Source organism: Gastrolobium bilobum, unplaced genomic scaffold (assembly GCF_033153095.1).
Source record: "Gastrolobium bilobum isolate Gb01-03AN ecotype WA unplaced genomic scaffold, APGP_CSIRO_Gbil_v1 utg13508, whole genome shotgun sequence".
Lineage (NCBI taxonomy): Eukaryota > Viridiplantae > Streptophyta > Magnoliopsida > Fabales > Fabaceae > Gastrolobium > Gastrolobium bilobum.
In genome coordinates, this window is record NW_026897498.1 from 310479 (window position 1) to 336945 (window position 26467).

At 37.9% G+C, this 26467-nt stretch overlaps 1 protein-coding gene across 1 annotated transcript in view; it reads left to right on the top strand.

Moving 5' to 3' along the window:
• Positions 1-22345, top strand: part of LOC133307418 (1,4-alpha-glucan-branching enzyme 3, chloroplastic/amyloplastic) — a 38899-nt gene extending 16554 nt beyond the window's left edge. The window contains exons 6-19 of the mRNA XM_061507926.1: positions 98-173; positions 7467-7574; positions 8444-8534; positions 8754-8855; positions 10343-10445; positions 18480-18617; positions 18744-18815; positions 19362-19439; positions 19520-19630; positions 19892-19972; positions 20267-20371; positions 20529-20614; positions 20774-20828; positions 21807-22345. Of these exons, the coding sequence (XP_061363910.1) occupies positions 98-173; positions 7467-7574; positions 8444-8534; positions 8754-8855; positions 10343-10445; positions 18480-18617; positions 18744-18815; positions 19362-19439; positions 19520-19630; positions 19892-19972; positions 20267-20371; positions 20529-20614; positions 20774-20828; positions 21807-21839 (1239 nt within the window). The 3' untranslated portion in view covers positions 21840-22345. The remainder of the gene's footprint in view (positions 1-97; positions 174-7466; positions 7575-8443; positions 8535-8753; positions 8856-10342; positions 10446-18479; positions 18618-18743; positions 18816-19361; positions 19440-19519; positions 19631-19891; positions 19973-20266; positions 20372-20528; positions 20615-20773; positions 20829-21806) is intronic.
• Positions 22346-26467: the final 4122 nt, after the last annotated feature.

A 26467-nucleotide genomic window follows, 5' to 3' on the forward strand; every position in this document is an offset into this window, starting at 1 on the left:
GATTTTACTGCTACTCTTACCTTTAGTGACATTCTCCTTTTTCATTCATTATTTAAGTTAGTTAGGAACATGCTCAAACTTCTATGTGATGGTGCAGGTTACCAATTTTTATGCTGTTAGTAGTCGATATGGCACTCCTCACGACTTTAAGCGATTAGTTGACGAGGCCCATGGTTAGTATTTTTATGCCATACTAGTGGCTTTTTTAATTGTTTGTACTCAGTATTTTCCCCAACTACTTGTTTAAGTCACAGCTATAAGCTATTGGAAAAGCTCTTCGTAACTGATAATTTCCACTGAGACTGTCTACTGGACATGCATCTAGAATAAAAGAAGATAAGAAAGCTAAAGCAATTTAAGCAAGAAATGATAACTGCACAAATATATGTTTCCCTATTTTGCATTAAAGGCTATATATATACATGGTATCAACATTTCTCTTGCAACATAAGATAAAGTTATCTCCTGCAATCCCAAAATGATGCCATTTTGGGGTTTGGGAAAAATAATGCAGGGTATTTCAGTAAAGTTAATGATATAAGAGGAAAATAAAATTTTCAAAATACCTTGCATTTATTTTCTTATACCCCAAAATGATGCCATTTAGGGATTGTAGGAGATAACTTTATCTTCTGTTTCAAGAGAAACATTTTTCCTATTTATATATAATGACATAATTTCTCCTCTTCATCTTTGTAAAATGGTTGACCAATCTTTTCAATAAGATTCTCCAAACAAATAAGATGCCTGATGCATGGAGGAAAAGTATGATTGTGCCTATCTACAAAAACAAGGGAGATATACAGAATTGTTTAAACTATAGAGGCATTTAGCTAATGAGCCATACTATGAAGTTGTGAGAGAGAGTTATTGAGCATCGCTTGAGGAGAGATACCAAGGTTTCTGTAAATCAATTTGGATTTATGCCAGGAAGATGTACCATGGAAGCCATTTTCTTAATGCGACAACTAATGGAAAGATATCGAGAAAAGAAGAAGGACTTACATATGGTGTTCATAGACCTTGAGAAGATAGGGTTCCAACGAAAGTTTCATGGTGGGTTCTGGAGAAGAAAAAGGTACCATCAAGGATATGTATGATGGGGCTACTACATGTGTGAAAGCTTGTAACGGAACATCAAGTTATTTCCCTATCACGGTAGATGTACACCAAGGGTCAGCTCTAAGTCCTTATCTCTTTTCCTTAGTTATGGATGAACTAACAAAAGATATTCAAGAGGAAGTGCCATGGTGTATGCTTTTTGCAGACGATATTGTGCTTATTGATGAGAGCAAGGATGGTGTTAATAGAAAACTTGAATTGTGGAGAAGCACATTGGAATCTAAAGGATTCACATTAAGTCAAAGCAAGACGGAGTATCTGAAGTGTGAGTTTTCTCAGGTAAGAGATGTAGACCAATATCTTGTACATCTAAGTGATCAAGAGGTACCCAAGAAAGACGCTTTTAAATACCTAGGCTCCATTTTGCAAAAAGGTGGAGAGATTGATGAGGATGTAAATCATAGAATCAGAGCAGGGTGGATGAAATGGCGCAATGCATCTGGGTTTTTGTGTGACCACAAAATCCCCTTTAAGTTAAAAGGAAAATTCTATAAAACAGCAGTAAAACCTGCAATGCTACATCAGCTGAATGCTGGCCAGCACACAGGCAACATGAGCATAAAATGGGAGTAGCAGAGATGAGGATGTTATGGTGGATGTGTGGGTATACGAGGATGGATAAGATAAGAAATGAAGATATTCGACGAAAGGTAGGAGTACTACCGGTGGCTGAGAAGATGAGAGAACATAGATTGAGGTGGTTTGGGCAAGTAATAAGAAGGCCCCTGGATGCTCCCGTAAGAACAAAAGTTTGTTACCAAGAGCTCAACACAAAAAGTGGTAGAGGTAGACCGAAACTTACTTGGGGGAAGGTAGTGAAACAAGATTTAATGGAGTGGGATATAGATTGGCGGACGGTATGCCTCAGAACGGAATGGAGAAAAGCTATAAGCATGGTGGAGGGTTAGACCCTTTGTTATTCCTATGTTTCAGATGGTCCCTTTTTAGTCCTTTTCCCCTTCGTTTCCCCTCTTCTTCTTTTCCCTTTCTTTTTTACTTTTACTTTTATATTTATATATATATATTATTGAAAAGAAGTTTTTGTATATTGATATTTAATAATTTACATGAGTGAGTATTTATACAAGAAAGATTCGCTAATAATGACTAAGCGATGACTAATCAATCGTAATCACAATCAATTCTAATCAATCACAATCAATCCTAATCAATCATAATCAATCCTAATTAATAGGAAATAAAAACGGAAACATGTTTGAATTCTGATTTTCTACACTTCCCCTCAAGTTGGGAGGTAAATATTGATCATTCCCAACTTGCCAATCAAGTTTTCGAATGCTGGACGGTGTAGGCCCTTGGTAAGGATATCTGTCGTTTGCTCTTTGGTTGGAACATATATCAAACGCACACTTCCATCATCTAATTTTTCTTTGATGAAGTCACGATCAACTTCCACGTGCTTTGTTCGATCATGATGCACAGGATTTTGAGCAATGCTAACAGCTGCCTTGTTGTCGCAATATAGTTTTATTGGTAGGGAATATGAAATCTTCAACTCTTGAAGAAGTCTTCTCAACCAGATTCCTTCACAAACTCCATGAGCTAAAGCTCGAAATTCTGCTTTAGCACTATTTCTTGCAACCACTGTTTGCTTTTTGCTTCTCCAAGTAACAAGATTTCCCCACACATAGGTGCAATAGCCTGAGGTAGATCTCCTGTCTACTGATGAGCCTGCCCAATCTGCATCAGTGTAGATTTCAATTGTCCTTTTATACCCCTTTTTAAAGAATAATCCTCTTCCTGGAGTATTCTTGAGGTATCTAAGCACCCTATAGACTGCACTAAGATGCTTCTCCTTGGGTGAGTGCATGAATTGACTAATCATACTCACCGCAAAGGCAATGTCAGGACGCGTATGAGATAAGTAGATTAGTTTACCAACCAATCGCTGATATTGTTCTTTATCCACCTCATTCCCATCTTCAATACCTAACTTGGTATTAGGTTCCACAGGTGTCTCAGCAGGTTTACACCCTAACATTCCTGTTTCCAACAAAAGATCTAGAACATATTTCTTTTGTGTTAGAGTGATGCCTGTTTTGCTCCTAGCAACTTCCATACCAAGGAAATATTTGAGAGTGCCAAGGTCTTTGAGTTCAAATTGAGTTGCTAGAAATTTCTTCAAGGTGTTCAATTCCTCAATATCATCACCTGTAAGAATTATATCATCTACATATACAATAAGAATAGCAATTTTACCATCCTTAGAGTGTTTGTGGAAGAGAGTATGATCAGTCTGTGCTTGAATGAAGCCTCTTCTTTTGACTGCTTGTGAGAATTTGTCGAACCATTCTCTGGGAGATTGTTTCAATCCATATAGAGACTTTTTTAGTTTACACACTGATCCATTTTCCTTTTCAAAACCAGGTGGAGGATCCATATAGACTTCTTCATGTAAGTCACCATTTAGGAATGCATTCTTCACATCTAACTGTTGCAGAGGCCAATCTAGATTGGCAGCAAGAGATAAGAGAACTCGGATGGTATTGACTTTAGCAACCGGAGGAAAAGTCTCATGATAATCTATCCCATGAGTCTGAGTGAAACCCTTTGCAACCAATCTTGCCTTGTATCTGTTGATGCTATTATCTGCATTGAATTTTATTGTAAACACCCATTTGCATCTTACTGCCTGTTTTCCTTTGGGTAGGGTCACTATCTCCCAAGTTCCATTTCTTTCTAAAACATTCATTTCTTCAAAGACAGCATCCCTCCATTTTTTATCATTGAGAGCCTCATGTATATTTCTCGGTATCTTTGTACTATCCAACATAGTATTGAAAGCACGAAACCCTGGGGACAACTTTCCATATGAAATATGATTAGAAATAGGATGAGTAGTACAAGATCGAGTACCTTTTCTGAGAGCAATGGGCAAGTGTAGATCATTTTCACCATGACACTCAAGTATTGGGGTGCTGGAACTAGAACATGGTTTAGAATCCTGGCAGTGTAGAGGCTCTGGGTTATTCACACTTTGAGGAGGCTTTCGCCTGCAATAAACTTGTCCCCATTTTGAGGAGGCTCTTGATGGTGAGGATTCTGTAGCTCCCCCTGTTTCCCAAAATAGAGGTAATACCGTGCCATCAGTAGGTTCCCATGATTGATCTTCATCTACTCCTACAGACTCCCCCTGAAGAGAAGTCGAGGGGAAAAAAGGGTCATTCTCAGAAAAAGTGACATCCGTAGAGACAAAGACCTTACGAAGAGAGGGTGAATAACATTTATAGCCACGTTGAGTAGAAGAATAACCAATAAAGACACACTGAAGAGACTTAGGATCAAGCTTAGACCGTTGATGGGAGGGAATATGGACAAATACAACGCAACCAAATAACTTGAGAGGTAAGAAGGAGACACCTCGGAAGGAAGGGAAGATACGAACAAGACTAGAAAGAGGAGACTGAAATTTCAGAATGCGAGATGGCATTCGATTTATCAGATACGAGGCAGTGAGAAGTGGCTCTCCCCAAAGATATTTAGGAACACTCGTGGTAAACATAAGAGCCCGAGCAACTTCAAGGAGATGTCGATTTTTTCTTTCCGCAACTCCGTTTTGTTGGGGTGTGTCAGGACACGAGCTTTGGTGAAGGATGCCATGTTGGGAAAGATATTCTCCAAGAATAGAGTTAAAATACTCTTTGCCATTATCTGTACGAAGAATTTGTATAGCAACTTGGAATTGAGTTTGAACCATGGCATGAAATTTTTTAAACACGGATGCAGCATTGGACTTATCCTTTAGAAGATACACCCAACAGACTCGAGAATGGTCATCAATGAAGGTAATGAACCATCGAGTACCTGAAATATTTTTAACACGGGCTGGACCCCATATGTCACTGTGAATTAAGGAAAATGGGGAAGAGTCATGGTGAACTTTAGAAGGATAAATGAGCACGAGTATGCTTGGCAAGTTGACAAATATCACAAGAAAACAAACTTGGACTTTTATTAATAAATAAGTTTGGCAACAACTTCTGAATATAAATAAAATTTGGATGGCCTAGCCTACGATGCCACAGCATAACATCATTACATGAATCAAAAGGAAACATAGAGTTTTTTTCTACGAAAACAGCTTCATGAGTCACATCCTCCTCAAAGTAGTAAAGTCCACCATCCTCTCTAGCACTGCTAATCATCCTCTCCGAGTCCTGTTCCTGAAAAACACAACCATGTGGAAAGAATTTAGCAAAGCAATTCAACTCAGAGGTGAGCTTGCTAATGGAAATGAGATTACAGGTCAGAGAAGGAACATAAAGAACTGATGTCAAAGTAATCAGCTCAGAAAGTTTAATGGTTCCGTGTCCCGCAATCTGGGAAAAACTGCCATCGGCGATCTTGACCCGAGAAGGTTCAGAATATGGAGTGTATGAACAAAACAAGCCAAGATTACCTGTCATATGATCAGAGGCTCTAGAATCAAGGATCCAATGATTTTGACTATCAACATGGAAAGTTGTACCTTGCTGGACCACATGACTAGTGGCCTTAGGAGGTTGAGTCAAAAGTCTCTGAAGTTGTTCAAACTGAGTCTTGCTAAGAAAGACACCATCAGAGTCAGAGGATGCATGAGGCTCATCAACCTTGTCATCAGTAGAGACCTGATATGCACGACCTTTATTTTGTCCTTTGGGCTTCCAATTTGCAGGTTTCCCGTGGATTTCCCAACATTTCTCACGGGTATGACCAATTTTATTGCAGTGGGTGCACCATGGACGACCATCCCCTTTTGATTCTCCGGAGGAACGGTCAATGGTATGGTTGGCAGCTAATGCAGACATATCATCAGGCTTATCAAGCGACTCCTTTTCTCCCAGCATAACTCTCCGTCTACTGGCTTCTCGACGAACTTCAGCAAAGGCGTCAGCAAGTGAAGGTAACGGTAGCTGCCCCAATATTCGACCACGAACCTCATCAAGATCTCGGTTGAGTCCGGCAAGGAAATCATACAGTCTTTCCTTCTCCAAGTGTTTTTTAAATTGGGTATTAGCTTCCAATCCCTTAAGATTAGATGCATAATAAAGATCCAATTCCTGCCATAAATTCGTTAGTGCAGTAAAATATTCAGTAACAGTCATACCCCTTTGACGAAAGTCTCTCAACTTATTTCTCAGTTCAAAAACTTGAGAGGTATTCTCCAGATCGGAGTAATTCTGTTGAACAACATCCCAAATTTCCTTGGCAGTATCAAAGAACATATAGGTTTGGCCAATCTGTGGTTCCATGGAATTAGTCAGCCAAGCCATGACCAAGGAATTATTAATCTCCCAATCGTCATAATCAAGAGAATTCTCAGTAGGTTTCTTAATTCTTCCCTCAAGATAGCCCATCTTACCCTTTGCCCGGATGACCAACTTAACTGATTGGAACCATTGCAGAAAATTCTTACCGTTCAACCGGTGATTGGTGATCTGCAAACCTAAGTTGTCTCCAGAGGACTGAGAATTTGGGGCAGATGAGGAGGCGGAAGAGTGTTTTGAGGAAGCCATGAATAGAAAGAGAAGGGTTGACCGTTGATGAAAAATCAAGTTTTGTAAATTTTTGATCTGACCTCTGGAACAGGAAGGGGAGAAGCCGGCGAGAAGGTCTGTGCAAGTCGCGGCGGAAAAAGACGTTGGGAAGGCGGCGCGTGGAGCTCACGCGCCGGAGACTGGCCGCGCGTATGACGGCGCGTGGCGGCACGTGCGGCGGTTGACGACGATGGGTCAAGCGGCGGTCGACTCGTCGGATCCTTCTGAGTCGAATGGTCACCTCACTTTCTTGATCGGAGGTCAGTAGACTAGGTTTCTGTGATGGACATATTCAAGGAGGTGTTTAGGAGGTGTTTGACGGTGATGGAAGTGTTTGGATGGTTATTTCAGATTTGAATTAGGGTTGGAATGAACCCGCTCTTGATACCATATTGAAAAGAAGTTTTTGTATATTGATATTGAATAATTTACATGAGTGAGTATTTATACAAGAAAGAATCGCTAAGAATGACGAAGCGATGACTAATCAATCCTAATCACAATCAATTCTAATCAATCACAATCAATCCTAATCAATCATAATCAATCCTAATTAATAGGAAATAAAAACGGAAACATGTTTGAATTCTGATTTTCTACATATATATATATTATTACTATTCTATTTATTTATTTTTATTTTTACTTTTATGTTTTTTTTTCAACCTTTTTGTATCTTTCATTTGGGTTCATCTACCACCGACCCCAATTAATTTGGGATAAAGGTGTTGTTGATGTTGATGATGTTGATGTTGATCTTTGTGGTGCAAAAAAGCTATTTTGCTAACTCTTCTTTTTGCTGCGCAGGACTAGGATTGCTGGTCTTCTTAGATATTGTCCATTCATACGCAGCTGCAGATGAGATGGTTGGATTATCAATGTTTGATGGATCTAATGACTGTTATTTTCATTCTGGTACCTGTTCATGCTGCTTGAAACTCGTCATAGTGCAAGTTGTTTGTTTTTTTCTTGCCATCCTGATATTTATCTGTCAGTCTGATATGATATCAGTTATTAGTCTAGGAATAACGTTTCTTATGTTATCTTGATGTCGATTCTTGATCTATCTAATTTCATCTCTGCATTCTGAATATTGAAATACATATTACCACAATACTATTGTTAAAAGGGTAGCCATCCTTTTTGGGCAAGCACTTTTTATTTATATCTCATTGAACTCTTTGTCTCCTTTTTGTAAATTATTTTGTTGTCAGATAAGAACCTTTTTTTTTTTTTTTTTGTGTTTCCTGAGTATGATATTTATATATTCATGTTTTGTGTTTCAGTTATCAAAGTTATCCTGAAGTGAAACCTTGAGTATTTTTTATTTTTTATGTTTTTCATTAACTGATTCTCCCAAAAATTTATGCTTTTAGGTGAAGACACATGCATGATTTTACATTTCTGACAATGTCCTTATATTGTGGTCAGGAATTGATATTCTTGGAAACAAGATACATATTTGATGTATGCTGTAGCTCTGTTCCTCGTGAAGCTAAGGAGCTTCCTTTTGCCCTAATATGTGAAATATTTTCTACATTTCTTTCAGTTTTGAGAGTATTTTCTGACTTCTAATGCCATACAGATATAATCTTCATTTATGAATGATTTTGGTGCAAAATTCTTTGATGTATAGTATATTTTTTAATCTTTTGTTAAATGAGAATTTGCTTTGTATGCTTCAATGTTTCGGTGTTTGTTACGTCTTTGTTAATAACTCTTTTGGTTTCTTATTCTAACACCTGTAAATACCATTTATGTTTCCAACTTTACTTCTTGAATAGGTAAACGAGGGCAACACAAATTCTGGGGAACCAGAATGTTCAAATATGGCGACCCTGATGTTTTGTATTTCCTTCTCTCAAACTTGAACTGGTATATGCAATTGCAAAGCAAAGACAGTATAGTAGACTAGTAGTTATACTTGCCTCTTTGATTCATTGCCCTTCTACCTGATTGGTCTGTTACATAACTGTTTTTTCGTACATGATTGTGATTTTATTTTTATCGTTTGTTTTTTATTTTTTATTGCTTCATCATTTGGCAGGAAATGCTGGTATATGATAAATTACTCATGAAATGATGTCTGAACAGGTGGGTTGTGGAGTATCAAATTGATGGTTTCCAGTTCCATTCAGTTTCATCTATGATGTATACTCACAATGGTTTTGCTTCTTTTACTGGTGACTTGGATGAGTAAGGCCTTTTCCAAACTTCATTGCTTCTTATTATATATATATATATATATATATATATATATATATATATAAAATCATTTCTGCAGCCGCTTTACGTACAGCAACGACAAGTGTATGGTTATGATTCCTCACATTTAATGCTTTCATCCTTTGTATGGTTATGATTTCCTGCATTTAATGCTTTCAAGTATATATATGGCAAGTATTTGATTGCTGCACGTACAGCCGCTGCAGAAATGTAAACCCCACATATATATATATATATATATATATATATATATATATATATATATATATTATTTGTATATTTGAATTTTAGCTGGCTTTTGTAAAGTTATTTGATACAAACTCAAGAATTGGGAAAACAGAGAGTATAAGATGAGCTTTGATTGAATCTTTATTGATAAAGCTCTCCCTTAGACTCCAGATGAGTTTCCCCGAGGTAGGAAATTAGAAAGACTCTCTCTCACAAGGCTCTTAACCTACTGAGAAATCCTAGTCTCTGGCCTTGCCTCTCCTTTCTAGCTGTCTAACTACCTTACATGTATTCCCTCAACCCTATTTATAATCCTAACGACCTAACTAACTACTTTTGTAAGGATTTCCCAAACTATCCCTGTTAACTCCCTGCTTGGGAGCTAACTAGGCCTTACTAACAAAATCGGGCCTACATGATTCTTTGGGTCCACCATTATTTCTTCTATCCTACTTTTCTAAATAAGGGGTTCCTAAGGGGGCGTTTAGTAGAGGAGAAATTTTTTTTATCGGGAAATTACAATTATTGGGAATATAGTGAGAAAGTGAATTTTCTAGGAAAGTTAAAAAAAAGTTGTTTTGTAGGCTGAAATATTACTGGAAAAATTGGTTTAAGTTTCCTAAGTCTATGTTTGGTTAAAGGTAAAATATTGCTGGGAAAATAGGGCGAAATTACAACAACCCTTGACTAAATAAGAGTAATTTTTGGTAGGCTGAATACAGGGTTATTTTCGTCACCTAGCTTCGCGCTCCTTTTTGCATTTTGCCGGTAATCCGAAAATACCACCTTCTAGGTGGTATTCTTCAACAATGTTTTTACTCACAATTTCCAAACAAATATCAAATGCTGGGAAAATCATTTTCCTAGATGAATTTTTTAAAACCATGTACCAAACATAGATATATTGAAATACCAGATCCATTTGCCTGGGTATCTACAAATTAAACTCCTACCAAACGCCCCCTAACAGTATTTTAGTTCCAAGACATGGCTTGAATCCTGATGCTGTTGGCAAGGCATACATATCATATTTCTTCCCTTTATAAGATTCTTTAAGGTTTCCTGTGTCATTTTCATTTTCAATTTTTTTGTTTTTTGTTTCTCCTTCTGTAACAACTTGAAATTTGCGTAGTTTCAAGTCAACTGAATTATATTAGTAGATTGTTTTTCAAAGTAGGAACCATAATGACATTGAAAATGTATAGATTACAAATGCTATTTTCATTCAGGTACTGCAACCAATATGTTGACAAGGACGCACTATTATATCTTATTTTGGCCAATGAGATACTACATTTTTTTCACCCAAATATTGTCACAATAGCGGAAGATGTAAGTATTTATGTTCTTTTCTTTTATTTAGATACTTTTGCATACTTATGTATGTAGCACTTCTTGAAAAGTGAAAAAAAGAAAGAAAGACAATTTGGCCATTTATTGTGAATTTGAACTGTGTACATGTTTCCAATTTGCTAGCTGGTTTGTTGTCCATGTAGCTAAATGAAAGATGTGCTATATTTATCCGTACGAAGTATCGAAGTTTTGCGAGTTCATTTGTTTGAAAGTGATTACAAAGATATTGTTATACTCGAGTGATGCGATTCTCACTACCTATAATGACTATGTTATCAACATATACAACCAAATTAATGCACCCTTTGGCTGAACGGCGTTAGACGATTGAGTTGTTTGCCTCACACTGAGCCCTATCAAACCGTTAAACCGCAGTTTTAAATTTGTCAAACCAAACCCTAGGAAATTGTTTAAGGCCATACTAAAATTTGCAAAACCGAGAAAGAAGTCCAAAAAAATATGGTGTTCATAGAAGACGGACTTACATATGGTGTTCATAGATCTTGAGAAAGCATATGATAGGGTCCTAAGGAAAGTTTTATGGTGGGTTCTTGAGAAGAAAAAAGTACCATCAGAATATGTAAAGACAATCAAGGATATGTATGATGAGGCAACTACAGTGTGAAAGCTTGTAATGGAACATCAAGTTATTTTCCTATCACGGTAGGTGTACACCAAGGTTCGGCTCTAAATCCTTATCTCTTTGCCTTAGTTATGGATGAACTAACAAAAGATATTCAAGAGGAAGTGCCATAGTGTATGCTTTTTGCAGATGATATTGTGCTTATTGACGAGACCAAAGACGTTGTTAATAGAAAACTTGAATTGTGGAGAAACACATTAGAGTCTAAAGGATTCACATTAAGCCGGAGCAAGACTGAGTATTTAAAGAGTGAGTTTTTTACCGTAAGAGATGTAGACTAATATCCCGTGCATCTACTTGGTCAAGAGGTACCCAAGAAAGATGCTTTTAGATACCTAAGATCCATTTTGCAAAAAGGTGGAGAGATTGATGAGGATGTAAATCATAGAATCATAGCAGAGTGGATGAAATGGCGTAGTGCATCTGGGTTTTTGTGTGACCACAAAATTCCCTTTAAATTAAAAGGAAAATTCTATAAAACAGTAGCAAGGCCTGCAATGTCATATGGAGTTGAATGTTGGCCAGCACATAGGCAACACGAGCATAAAATGAGAGTAGCAGAGATGAGGATGTTAAGGTGGATGTGTGGTTATACGAGGATGGATAAATGTGCTTGGGATAAATGTGTTGATAAATGTGTTGTTGATGTTGACAAAAAAGTCCAAAAGACTCCCTTGAGCAACAAATCTAGGTGGTTGCTCCATATAGACTTCTTCAGTGAGATTACCATGTAGAAAATTATTCTTAATGTCTAGTCGATAAAGGAGCCAGTGTCTCATAGCCATTTTCGCTATCGGGGGGAAGTTGTCCTAATGATCTGGTCCAAAATCTATGTATACACTTTTTCTATCAAACGAGGCTTAAGAGGATCAACTTATTCATCAGGGTCAACCTTGATTGTGAAGATCACAATAGACTTCCCTCGAGGAAAACAAACACTTGAGATTAAAGAATAATTGTATATTGAATAATCACATGGTGTATTACAATGTACAAGAGCTCTCTATTTAAAGAGACTAAAAGACCTAATAGGTTGAGCTCATACGATGTGGAACTATATATATACTGAACTATTTTACAACTATTCTAACACTCCCCCTCAAGCTGGAGCATATACATTGTAAGCACCCAGCTTGCCACAAATATATTCAACCCGAGGACCCCTAAGAGCTTTAGTGAAGACATCCGCGAGTTGATCATTGGAGTTGACAAATTCCGTTTTGATTTCTCCTGACTGAATCTTTTCGCGAATGAAATGACAATCGATCTCTATATGTTTGGTTCTCTCATGAAATACAGGATTAGAGGATATATGTAGTGCAGCTTGTTTGTCACAAATGAGAGTCATGGGTTTCTTCTGTTCACAAAGATGGAGCTCCCGAATCAACTGCTTTAACCAGATTAGCTCGCAGGTAGCAACTCCCATTGCACGATACTCGGCCTCTGCACTAGATCGGGCAACAACAGTTTGTTTCTTACTTTTCCAAGAAATCAGGTTTCCTCCAAAGAAAACACAATAGCCTGAAGTAGAGCGCCTATCCGAGGGTGATCCTGCCCAATCGGCATCTGAATAACCACAAATTTCTGTATTTCCCTGATCTGAATATAATAAACCTTTCCCTGGTGCTCCTTTGATGTAACGAAGGATCCTAACAGCAGCATCCCAATGAGAATCACACGGAGAATCAAGAAACTGACTAGCGACACTAACAGCAAAAGAAATGTCCGGCCTAGTCACAGTGAGATAATTGAGCTTCCCAATCAACCTCCGATAACGTCCAGGATTAGATAATGGTTCTCCTTGTCCGGGTAGTAATTTGATAGTAGGATCCATGGGTGTGTCAACTGGCTTACACGCCAACATACCAGTCTCTTCTAGGATATCCAAGGCATACTTCCTTTGACAGATAGAAATGCCCTGTCTAGATTGTGCTACCTCAATTCCCAAGAAGTAACGCAGCTTCCCGAGGTCCTTTGTCTGAAATTGACTGAATAAATACTGTTTTAACTGACAAATTCCAGCTTGATCACTCCCGGTGAGGATGATGTCATCAACATAGACTAACAAATAGATGCACTTATCAGGAGATGTGATCCTATAAAACACAGAGTGGTCAACTTTACTACGAATTAAGCCAAACTCCTGAACAGCAGAACTGAGGCGACTGAACCATGCCCGAGGAGACTGCTTGAGACCATATAAGGATTTGCGAAGACGACACACCTTCCCAGACTCCCCCTGAGCAACAAAACCCGGTGGTTGCTCCATATAAACTTCTTCTTGTAAATCACCATGAAGAAAGGCATTTTTGATGTCAAGTTGAAGGAGTGGCCAGTGACGAATAGCAGCAAGAGCAAGAAATAGGCGAACTGACGCCATCTTAGCGACCGGAGAGAATGTATCGCTATAATCAAGGCCGAATATTTGAGTAAAACCCTTTGCAACTAGGCGGGCCTTGAGTCGATCAATATGGCCATCAGGTCCAACTTTCACAGTAAACACCCAGCGACAACCAACTGTAGACTTCTCTGGAGGAGCAGAAACAAGATCCCAAGTGCCATTGGAATGAAGTGCAGTCATCTCATCAAGCATCGCTTGGCGCCACCCTGGATGGGAAAGTGCTTCACCTGTGGTCTTAGGAATAGAAATAGAAGAAAGACTATAAACAAAGGTGAAATGAGGTGAAGAAAGACGGTCATAGCTCAAAAAAGTATAAAGAGGATAAGGGTTACGAGTAGTACGTGTACCTTTTCTTTGAGCAATGGGAAGAGTCTCTGGTGAAGGATCCGGAGAGGAAGAAGCAACAACAGTGGGCGATGAGTCAGCAAGAGTCGAGTCGACAGAAGGCACAGTTTTGCGACGCTGATGACGGTCCTTAGGTATAGAAGCAATAGGTTGCTCATTTGGAAGAGAAGCACCTGCAGCTGGCAAAGACAAGTCAAGAAAAGGGACAGGAAGAACATGATCAACCTGTGACAACTGAGATGGAATAGAATTAAAGGGTTGTTGATCAAGAAAAGTGACATCAGCGGAAACTAAGTAACGCTTAAGATCGGGAGAATAACAACGATAACCCTTTTGAAGACGAGAATAACCAAGAAAGATACATTGAAAGGCTTTGGATGTTAACTTATCCTTACCAGGAGTGAGATCATGAACAAAACAAGTACAACCAAAGACATGTGGAGTTAGAGGATAAAGAGGAACATCTGGAAGCAATAGGTTATAAAGAATGTCATTGTTGAGCACAGATGAGGGCATGCGATTGATGAGAAAACAAGAGATGAGTACAGCATCTGCCCAGAAGTGAAGGGGAACCTGCATATGAAGAAGAAGGGTACGTGCAGTTTCAATGAGATGTTTGTTTTTACGTTCAGCCACCCCATTTTGTTGTGGAGTGTGAGGACAAGTAGTTTGATGTAAAGTACCTTGTGTGGCCAAGAAATTAGAAAAATCAATAGAAACATATTCCTTAGCATTATCACTACGTAGAATACGAATAGAAACACCAAATTGAGTATGAATCTCAGTATAAAACTTTTTATAAATGGAAAATAACTCAGAACGATTTTTCATTAAATAGACCCAAGTGCAACGGGAAAAATCATCAATGAAGGTAACGAAATACCGAAAACCTAAAACAGACAAGGTACGACTTGGACCCCGGATATCTGAATGAACAAGAGAGAAAGGGGCATCAGCTCGTTTATTGACTCGACTGGCAAAAGAGGAACGTGTATGCTTCCCTTGTTGACATGACACATAATCTAAAGACTGAAGACCGGATAAAAGAGGAACCATTTTCTGCAACTTTGAAAGACTTGGATGACCGAGGCGACTGTGGATAAGTTGTGGAGATTCTGTGAGAGAGAGTGCCACTGAAGGACGAGGCACATCCAGATAGTAAAGCCCCCGTGACTCACGACCCACTCCAATCATTTCCCCCGTACCCGGATCCTGCACAGAAACAGAATGGTTAGAGAAAGTAATGGTGCAAGTGAGGGAGTGGATCAAATTACTAATAGAAATTAAGTTATAAGGGATGCCAGGAATGTAATAAACAGATGTCAAGGCCAAGGTAGAGGTCGGACGAGCTTGTCCAATCCCACGAACTGGGGCTTTGGTTCCATCCGCAAGGGTAAAAGAAGGTAAATGATCAGAATAAGTAAGAGATGTAAAGAGTTCCTTGTTACCACAGAGATGATCGGTAGCACCTGAGTCAAATATCCAAGTGCCAAGTGATGTAGAATGAGAAACACAAGCAACGGGATTACCAGTATATGGTTGAGACTGAGGAGAAGCCTTCTTGAGAAGAGTTTGGAGTGCAGCATAGTCCGCAAGTGAGAGAGAAACTGAACCAAATGATGCATTGTCTGACTGAGCTATATTCGCAGCAAGAGAGGTAGAATCCTTCAGTTTGGAAGATGTAATGGGCCCAATATTAGTAGAGATGATTCCTGAGGAAGTTTTGACAGGAGGACAAGGAGAGTTAACCTCCGAGAGATCAGTGGACGCTGCTGCCATTTAAAAACAGAATATAAAAGTCGTAAACGAAGGCAAACAATATCCAATCAAGGAGAACCACGCGTCTAAAGTGAGACCCACAAAGAACCAAACACATATCCGAAAAGAGGAGAAGAAGGCGAGAAGTTCTGTCCAAGAACGGCCGGAAAAAGCCGCCGGAATAGTGCTCACGCGCCGGCAGAAGGTGGCGCGTGAAGCCCACGTGCAGAGAAGACAGGAGGCGCGTGAGAGCGCGTGACAACTCCGATGGTGGCCGGACTTCCACAGAGCAGGTCGCCGGGAGGAGAGGGTGCTGTTCGCGTTCGTTCCAGACTGAAATCTCGCCGGAAAAGTACTCCGGCAGCCTGAACAGTGGCTGACGGTGGCTCCGGTGACTGTTTGGGGATGTGGACACGTGCAGGAGAGGACTTACAGTCCTTGATGGCTTGCCGGAAGGACGCACGACAAAGAAAAGATGACTCCTAAGCAGTGGGCTTAGGTTTTAAAGCGAAGAACAAGATTTCTAAGCGGAAGCGAGGGTTCCTAGAACGAAATAGCTCTGGTACCAACTTGAGATTAAAGAATAATTGTATATTGAATAATCACATGGTGTATTACAATGTACAAGAGCTCTCTATTTAAAGAGACTAAAAGACCTAATAGGTTGAGCTCATACGATGTGGGACTATATATATACTGAACTATTTTACAACTATTCTAACACAAACAAAGTCCCAAGTCCCATTGCTCTAAAGTGCACATGATTCATCAACCATAGCTTGTCACCACCCATGATGGGATAAAGCCTCATCCACAGTCTTTGGCATAGACATATAGGACAAAGAAGAAAGACAAGCATAGTGATAGTGCAAAGGAGATATGCAATGATAACTCTAATTAACATAATGGGGAGAGGGATTATGAGTAGATCAAATACCTTTTTAGAGAGTAATGGGAAGGTCTGCATTAGGAGGCAAAGTTGTAGCAGGAGGAGGAGTAGTTGTCATTGTGGTGTTTTGATCTCATCAGCCTCATGAGTAGGGGTTGGTTTAGGTGGTGAAGATAGATGCAATGATAGAAATGTTAGGGGCGAACATGAGTCAGGTTGTCTTGAGTAGGAGTTAATTCTGTGGTGGGGTGAACTCAACTGGTATCGGAGGAAGAGATAAAGATGCAGAGAGAAAGTCAGCAAAAGTCAGGAGTGGAGGAAGAGGACCCAAAGAAAGGAACAGACTCAAAAGATTAAAACAGCCAAGACTAGATATCGGTGAAGTGGAAGAGTAACCCTGGTAATCCTTGTGAGACCAATAAGTAACCCTTGTAGGATTGAGACAACTTATCAAGACCCTGGCTTTAGATTATGAAAAAAAAAACAGGTATAGCTAAGGACATGAGGTGCTAAGGAATGTAGAGGCCGGTTGGGGAAATAACAGAGAATAGGATACTTGGTTACTAAGGATAGGCGATGGCTTCCGTTTAATGAGATAGCAAGTAGTGAGAACAACATCACCTTATAATTAGAAAGCGGCATGTCTATGAAGTTAGAGGGTTCGAGTTGTCTTTTAGCAACCTCATTTTGTTGAAGGATATGAGCACACGATGTTAGGTGTAGAATGCCATGAGTTTGCATTAGGATTTCATTATTACATCTCTAAAAGATATAAAACAACTCAAATCGATTTTCCAATAAAAACAACCAAATACAACTAGAGTAAAATAAAGGTGCAAAGTAGACATAATATGATTGGGACTCAAAACATCAAAATGAACTAAAGCAAACAATGATATAGCTTGACAACTAACTCTTTTGGGAAACAGACTTCGGAGAACTAGGAACATGAAGGACATAATATATCTAACAATGTCTTTGCCAGTAGAAAGTTGTAATGCAAGGTAAGGCTAGAATAGATATAATGACGGATATAGTTTTAAATTTAGCTGAATGAAGACTAAGGCAGGAATTGTTGGTTAAAATCTTGAGAAGAGGGATAATATGATAAGATCACAGGGGGATATCCAGACTCTGGGTTACTGGCCATATGTGGTAGGTAGGGGCTTGGGGAATTCCTCAAAGCTGGGAGCCAGGCTCTATCTCTTTGTTTCTTCATTTGTTTCTGCATTTTTCTTTGCTTTATCAATAAAAGAAATTCTTTCTACCCTAATTCTTTCTATCATAATGGTTGAGTTTTCTTTAGATTTTTCAATTTTCCATTCAATTATCACAGTAGTTATTTTCTTTAAAGGGAAACTAGTGAGGTGCATAATTTTCTTTTTGAACTGGAACTTTAATTCTCCTTTCAGCTGTAAAATTTAAATATAATATTTTTAGCCAAATGTTCTCTTGTCTGGTTGTTTTCTGTTGCCAAACTTTGCAATATCACAAAACTACAATTCCTTGCTATCTATGTGGCAATCAGGAGTGTGCATTGGAGTAAGGTAATCTATTTAGCAACAAATCATAAACAACTTGGATAATGTTACTCTAATACCTTAAGGACAACGAGGTAGTGAACGGTCATTATTTGACATAATTGTGATCAAATTAGGTTAAAGAGGCTACACTAACACAAGTTATGAAGGATTTGATTCTGTGATGAAGCCCTGAAATTGCTAATACTTTATAGAGTTACAACAAATTCATGACTTTCACCAAAAACCCAAGAGCATTTAACTTTCTATAATACTATGATAATTTCCTTGGGATTCTAATTTAACTCCACCTATTCCTTCATTGATTTGCATTTATTCTGCCTCTACCATCCCCCACCTGTTACTTTTAGGCTGCATAGTTTTGAAAGCTAAGCAGTCATTATCCTGAGATATTCACCTTGCTCTGTGTATAATGTTTGTATCCATAATTGTTCAGGCAACATATTATCCTGGATTATGTGAGCCAACTTCTCAAGGTGGATTGGGATTTGATTACTATGTCAACCTTTCTGTGTCCGAGATGTGGTCAACTTTTCTTGACAGTGTTCCTGATCATGAATGGAGCATGACTAAGGTTATAATTGAGTATAGTTTTCATTCCATTATTAAATGGGATGTCTTGGTTGGTCCGTTTATTCTTTTATTCATTTATTTTTAATTAAAGTCTATAATTTCATTGCTGTTGCATCTCATGCTGCAGATTGTTAACACATTAATTTCCAATAGAGAATATGCCAATAAGATGCTTATGTATGCTGAAAATCACAACCAGGTAACATACCCTTTTCAATTTCTAGAAGAACTGTGAGCTTTATTTTTGGGGTATCGTTTTAAATCTGATTTTTTCTTATCTTGCCACCAGTCTATATCTGGTGGGCGGTCATATGCAGAAATATTGTTTGGCCAAATAGATGAGCATTCACAACACTATAAGGAATCTTTATTGAGGGGATCTTCATTACATAAAGTATGTCGTTCACTAATTTCATAGTTTTGCTATTTAGAAGTGGAAACAGGAATGTAGAAATCAGAATTGTCTGCCTCTCTCTCAGCTGTTATGCATCGCTGTTATAATATGGGTAATTGTGCTGTAGATTTAGTGTAAATAACTCTATAGGTTCTGCTTCTGAATTCTGTTGATTTAGCATCAATAATTCTGTAGCATAAATTTTATTTTATATTTCTATAGATCACATATCCTTGCGTTGGAAATAAATACATACATTGTACTTTAAAAAATCACGAATAAATAAAATACAAGGTGACTTTTCTTATAATTTTTATCATTCTTTATTAATTTTCTTGGCCTTTGTGCTAGATGATCAGATTGATCACGTTAACAATTGGTGGTCGTGCCTATTTGAACTTCATGGGCAATGAATTTGGGCATCCAAAGGTGAGGATTACTCGTATTAAATATTCATGAATAATTCCTTATTTGTGATTGCTAATTTTTTAATGTTTTACCTGTGCCAGAGAGTTGAGTTTCCATCATCAAGCAACAACTTCTCATATTCACTTGCTAATCGTCAGTGGGATCTTTTGGCAAAAGATGGAATTTACAGTGATTTGTTTTCCTTTGATAAGGTGTTAGTCTAATCCCTTGGTATAAAAGTTGTGCCCTTGCTCACAAGTTATGACTCATGTCTTGTTGGATAGTAATTGGGTATTGAACTGGCCAATTCATGAATGCCTTAATGATTGTTGAATTCAGTCTTAACTATTTATTAATCATATTTGACTTGAAGCTGCCATTCAGATTCAGAGTTTATGTTTGTGACAGGCCTGTAAGCAAACAGAGATGATTAAAATGCTAAGTAATAATATTAATTGCCCTCTTCTTTTCAGGATATGATGAAGCTGGATGAAAATGAGCGAGTGCTCTCACGAGGTTTACCAAACTTACACCATGTGAAGGACAGTTCAATGGTATGTTGAATTTGTTTTCATTCCTTTCCCTCCTTATGATTGGAGGCTCATTTTCCACTTCATTAGTTTCTGGCAGTCAATGGTATATTGACAGTCAATGGTATATATTGCATATTTGCATGTCCTTTTCTTCATTTGTCTTATGGTCATCATGCATTGCTTTCTCCTGTTCATATATACAAAACCCTCTGACATATTCGTGTTATATATTTTGAGTGGTGTATGATATACCATTCCAACTGTTGTCAATGTATGTAGTGAAAGTGTGAAACTTGACACTTACATTATTTGCAGGTCATATCTTATATCAGAGGCCCCCTTCTCTTTATTTTCAATTTTCATCCAACAGATTCTTATGATAGTTACAGTGTAGGTGTAGAAGAAGCTGGGGAGTATCAAGTAAGTGTCAGTTCATCCCGAAATTTGTACCTCCTCACGTTATTTTATTTCCATGCACTGTTATCTTTGCTTATTTTAATCTGTCTCAAGGCAAAGCTATTGGTTTTAGGCCCTTTGAAGGGATCGCTAATATTTCTCGCACATTTTGATGATCCAGGTTATTCTGAACACAGATGAAATAAAATATGGAGGTCAGGGGAGGCTTAAAGAAGAACAGTATTTTCAAAGAACTGTCAGCAGAAGGTAGTCATGCTTCTTGAATATCTTCCCTTTACATCGTACTCTTTATTTTATTTTATTTTTTTGTACTTTTTTTTATTTTATTTTTTTTGTACTTTTTTTTTTATTTTATTTTTATTTTTTTTCTTATATCCTTGACATGGGCATCATATGTATTGACAGAGTTGATGGCCTTCGAAACTGCTTAGAGGTGTCACTCCCTAGCAGAACTGCTCAGGTTGATAATTTTGTTGCTACTGTTACATTGTTTATTTCCCAAGGACCATAGATCTACATAGTTATGCAAACAAAGCATTGAAATATATCTAAGTTGAAGTCATTCTTCTGAGTTCTCAGTAGCCCCTATTCAGTATCAGCAACTATCACTAATAAGGAAAAACCTAATCATATCAGATTTTCTTGAGTGTCTCATATATTGCATACTTTCTTGGCAATTTTCAAATAACTGCTGAAGGGTTTAAGACACTAATTATCTGATTTTGTTGAACGCTATCCTTTCAGTGAAAAGAATTGTTCTCCTTTTGTTGTGTGGAAACTTCCTATTCCAAAAGTCAGCCTGGTATCACCTTGAAATTCTAAGTGAAAATTTCAGGAATGACTTTTTCATACAATTTTCATTCGAAGCTTGAGTTTTTCACCCATTTTTAATGGAACACCAGACTGACCCTTGATGTTTTCCCATTAACGTAGCCTTTATTTTGATCCCAGAAGTCAACTGTTTCTGTTTGTTGTCATTTTATCTATAAATATATGGGATTCAAAGTGTTGTGATTTCTGAAACTCAAAGTTCTTATGGGATGTGGATATAATCATATGGTAATTAATTAAATTTTACGATATGTTATGGCGGGAATATGTTAAAGAAAATAATGAAAAATTTTATCACCAAAATAAAAAATAATGAAAAGTTTGAATTTAGACATTTGTTTATTGCCCAGGTGATATACAGAACCATATCTTCATTTCAGCACTCATGTTCCATGGCACTTATTGTAATACATCTCCTACACTATATGCATGGATTTTCCTCCTCTTCCCAAGTTATTGAACTGTTCTATATTACTCCTCCTAGGATTACTAACTACAAAATTTATCTATATCACAAGCCTTCAGTCAATTGTTTTGCATAGAACTTTTGAAGTTTTGACTACTTATGCTTGACAGGACTAAGAGTAAGGACTTTATACCTTTTCAGGTTTACAAGTTAAGGCGGATTTTGAGAATTTGAGGCATTCTGCAGGTGGATAAGAACTTGGATTACATTTTACCACCAAAAGCTTTCCTTGGTATGTAAGAAAAATAGAAGTTTTCATATGATCCTCAATATTGTATACATGAAAGTGCAGAAGATGGTTAATTGAATGGGTTGATAGTTAACCACTCTCCGAGGTTACCACTGACCACAGCTGCTACATGGGTTATCCTATAATCTCTGGGAAAGCATTCAGAAAAAATGGATCCTAAATTATTGAACATGCAAGGTACTTAAATATGGCACTGCATGTTCTCTGATAATATGAACCCAGAATTATGCTTGTAAACCCTATTGATCTATATTCCACAAATGTCACGGGTTCTGTGTAGAGTTTTATTTGAGACTAATAAGGTGGAACTTATGTTAAAGGATACATAAATGTAGAATGCGGTAACTAAAATCGTCATATACACTGGGACTGAACATTTCTAATTAGAGAATGTACATTTCTAATTAGAGGATGCATTAAATATCAGCCAGATGATGATTTCTCAGATTATGGGCCAAAAAGTACTGTTCAACACGCTAGTAAACATGCTAACACTAGCATATTTTCGGTACTACAGCATTAGGGATTCTTTTACTAAAAAGTAGGAAAAATAAGATTTAGGTAGCATTTACCATAGGGATGGTAGAATAAAAAAAATTAGTTGCATTTTTTTTTCTTTTCAATTGTAATAAATGATGTACTGAATCTCTGAAGATATATATATATATATATATATATATATATATATATATATATATATAGAGGTAAGATATTCTTACACTGGTGTAAGTTATAAGTCTTACTCTGAATCTTGATCATTGATCCACTTGTATCCAATGGCTCACATTATTAAAAAATTTGAGCCCTTAGATATAAATGAGATCAATGAATAAGATTAAGAGTGTAACTTACTGATGAAAAAGAAAGAGTGTTTTTCTGTATAACACTATTGATTGATTACAATGAGAGACCCAATAGGTCTTATTTATATTGAGTACAAAGAACAATGCTAATAAATAGCAACAGTAAACTAAGAGGCTTATTTACAATAACAAGAGACATTAATAAATAAGGGAACAAATAGCAAGGAAGTAATAAATGATAATCTAGAATATTCTACACTCCCCCTCAAGTTGGGAGATATATATTGATCATTCCCAACTTGCTGATCAAATCCTCAAAGGTCGGCTTAAGTAAACCTTTGGTGAGAATATCTGCCGTTTGTTCCTTGGTAGGTATATATGACAAGCATACACTACCGTCTTCTAATTTTTCTTTGATAAAGTGACGATCGACTTCCACATGTTTTGTTCTGTCATGATGGACAAGATTTTGAGCAATGCTGATAGCAGCTTTATTATCACAATATAATCTGATAGGTAGGGAATAAGAGATCTTCAACTCTTCCAGAAGCCTTCTTAACCAAATTCCTCCACAAATACCATGGGCTAAAGCCCGAAATTCCGCTTCTGCACTGCTTCTTGCAACAACAGTTTGTTTCTTACTTCTCCAGGTCACAAGGTTTCCCCAGACATAAGTACAATATCCTGAAGTAGATCTTCGGTCCATTGCAGAGCCAACCCAGTCTGCATCTGTATAAACTTCAATCATCCTTTTGTTCCCATTTTTAAAGAGAATTCCTCGACCAGGGGTGTTTTTGAGGTACTTGAGAATTCTATAAACAGCACTAAGGTGTTTTTCCTTAGGAGAATGCATGAATTGGCTAACCATGCTCACAGCAAAAGCAATATCAGGACGAGTGTGAGACAAATAGATTAATTTCCCCACTAGTCTCTGGTACGGCTCCTTATCAACATCTTCCCCGTCCTCAACTCCCATCTTGATATTAGCTTCAATTGGAGTCTCTGCTGGCTTGCACCCAAGCATACCTGTTTCTTGCAACAGGTCTAGAATGTATTTTTTCTGAGTTAAGGAAATTCCTTCCTTACTTCGAGCAACTTCCATGCCAAGGAAGTATTTGAGAGATCCAAGATCTTTTAGTTCAAACTGATCAGCTAAACATTTTTTTAAAGAGGCTATCTCCTCGGTATCATTACCAGTGACAATTATGTCATCAACATAAACAATGAGGATAGCAATTCTACCTTTGTCAGAGTGTTTAAAGAATAAAGTGTGATCAGTCTGAGCTTGGGTGAACCCTCTTCCCTTAACAGCTTGAGTAAATTTCCCAAACCATTCTCTGGGAGATTGTTTAAGTCCATAGAGAGACTTCTGCAACTTGCACACAGAACCATCCCATTTTTCAAAACCAGGAGGTGGATCCATGTAAACTTCCTCATGTAGATCACCATTCAAGAAGGCATTCTTGACATCTAACTGTTGCAATGGCCAATCAAGGTTGGCGGTAAGAGATAGCAGAACGCGGATAGTGTTAAGCTTGGAAATAGGAGCAAATGTCTCCTGATAATCAATCCCATGAGTCTAAGTAAATCCCTTAGCAACTAATCTGGCCTTATACTTGTTGATGCTGTTATCTGCATTAAATTTTATTGTGAACACCCACTTGCATCCAACAGTTTTCTTTCCTTTACGTAATGTCACAAACTCCCATGTTCCATTTTTTATAAGTGCATCTATTTCTTCTAATACGGCGTTCCTCCATTTTGGGTCATCAAGTGCTTCTTGGATATTTTTGGGTATCCTGGTACTATCTAACATAATGTTGAAAGCACGAAAACCTGGAGATAACTTCTCATATGAGATATAATGGGAAATAGGATGAGCAGTGCAAGATCTAGTACCTTTCCGAAGGGCGATGAGCATATCAATGTTGGTTGTGCTAGTGCATTCAAGTGGGTTGCTAGAGCAAGGACTCGAGTCAGGATCCTGGCAGTCTAGAGTCTCTTGATGTGTTTTGTGCCTGCTGTAGAATTTTCCCCATTTACCAGGAGGATCACAAGGACCGGGAGGATCATTAGACTCAGGTATAGTTGCTCCCCCTGTTTCCTTCCCAATAACTTCCCCTGTTTCCAAAGGCCAAGGTAAGACATCAGCTTCATTTGGTTTCCCAGGCTTATCTTCATCCATACCAGTAGACTCCCCCTGAAGAGAAGTCGGGGAAAAAAAGGATTGTGTCTCATAAAAGGTAACATCCATGGAAACAAAGACCTTACGGAGAGAAGGTGAGTAACACTTATAGCCTTTTTGATTAGGGGAATATCTTATGAAGACACATCTAATAGATTTAGGGTCAAGTTTGGACCTTTGATGTGGAGGAATATGTACAAAGACCACACATCCAAATATTTTTGGAGGAAGAGAAGAAAGAGCACAGAAAGAAGAAAAAGATTTAGTAAGACAAGATAAAGGAGAATGAAAATTTAGTACCCGAGAAGGCATTCGACTAATGAGATAAGAAGCTGTCAAGATGACTTCCCCCCCACAGATATTTAGGGACATGCATCGTGAATAAGAGAGCTCGAGCAACTTCAATTAGATGTCTATTTTTCCTTTCAGCCACCCCATTTTGTTGAGGGGTGTTAGGACAAGAACTTTGATGAATAATTCTATGCTGGTTTAGGTAATCTCCAAGAACAGAATTAAAATATTCAGTGTCATTGTCTGTTCGCAGAATTTTGATAGGAGTCTGGAATTGAGTCTGAATCATAGCATGAAAATTTTTAAAAGTGGATACCGCATCAGACTTGTCTTTTAAGAGATATACCCAACATACTCTAGAATGATCACCAATGAAAGTAATAAACCAACGAGCACCCGAGACATTTTTTTCACGAGCAGGTCCCCAAATATCACTATGAATCAATGTAAAGGGAGAAGATTCATGATATTTCTTAGGAGAATAAGTGACACGAGAATGTTTTGCAAGTTGACAAATATCACAAAGAAAGGAACATGGCTTTTTATTGATAAATAAGTTAGGGAATAACTTCTGAAGATAAACAAAATTTGGGTGCCCTAACCTACGATGCCATAACAAAACATCATTACAATCATCTGATAAACATAGAGAGTGGTAGAGGAGAACACCATCGGGGTTTGAAGGGACATGAGATCCCTCCCCCTTATCTTCAGAAGATACTTGATTAGCATGATTCTTGTTCTGTCCTTTTGGTTTCCAGTTTGGTGGTTTGCCATAAATTTCCCAACATTTTTCACGGGTGTGACCACCCTTATTGCAATGAGAACACCAACGGTCAGAACGTTTTGAGTCCCCAGAAGGACGAGCAGTATTCTTTGTTATAAGGGTTGACCCATCAGAGGACTTAGAGTCCTTATCACCCAACATTACCTTTCGGCGAAGCTCCTCCCTTCGTACCTCAGAAAAGGCAGTGGCAATGGAAGGTAATGGGTTTTGCCCCAAAATTCTTCCACGAACATCATCCAGATCAGAATTAAGGCCAGCAAGAAAATCATAGAGATGCCTTTTCTCTATATAATTTTTGAATATTGCATTAGCGTCTAAACCTTGAAGGTCTGCTTTATCATAAAGATCCAACTCTTGCCACAATGTTTTTAGAGCAAGGAAGTATTCAGTAACAGTCACCCCTCCTTGGCGTAAATCTTTCACCTTGGTGTTGAGTTCAAAAGCCTACAGAGGCATTGCCCAGGTCAGAGTAGTATTCTTTAACAG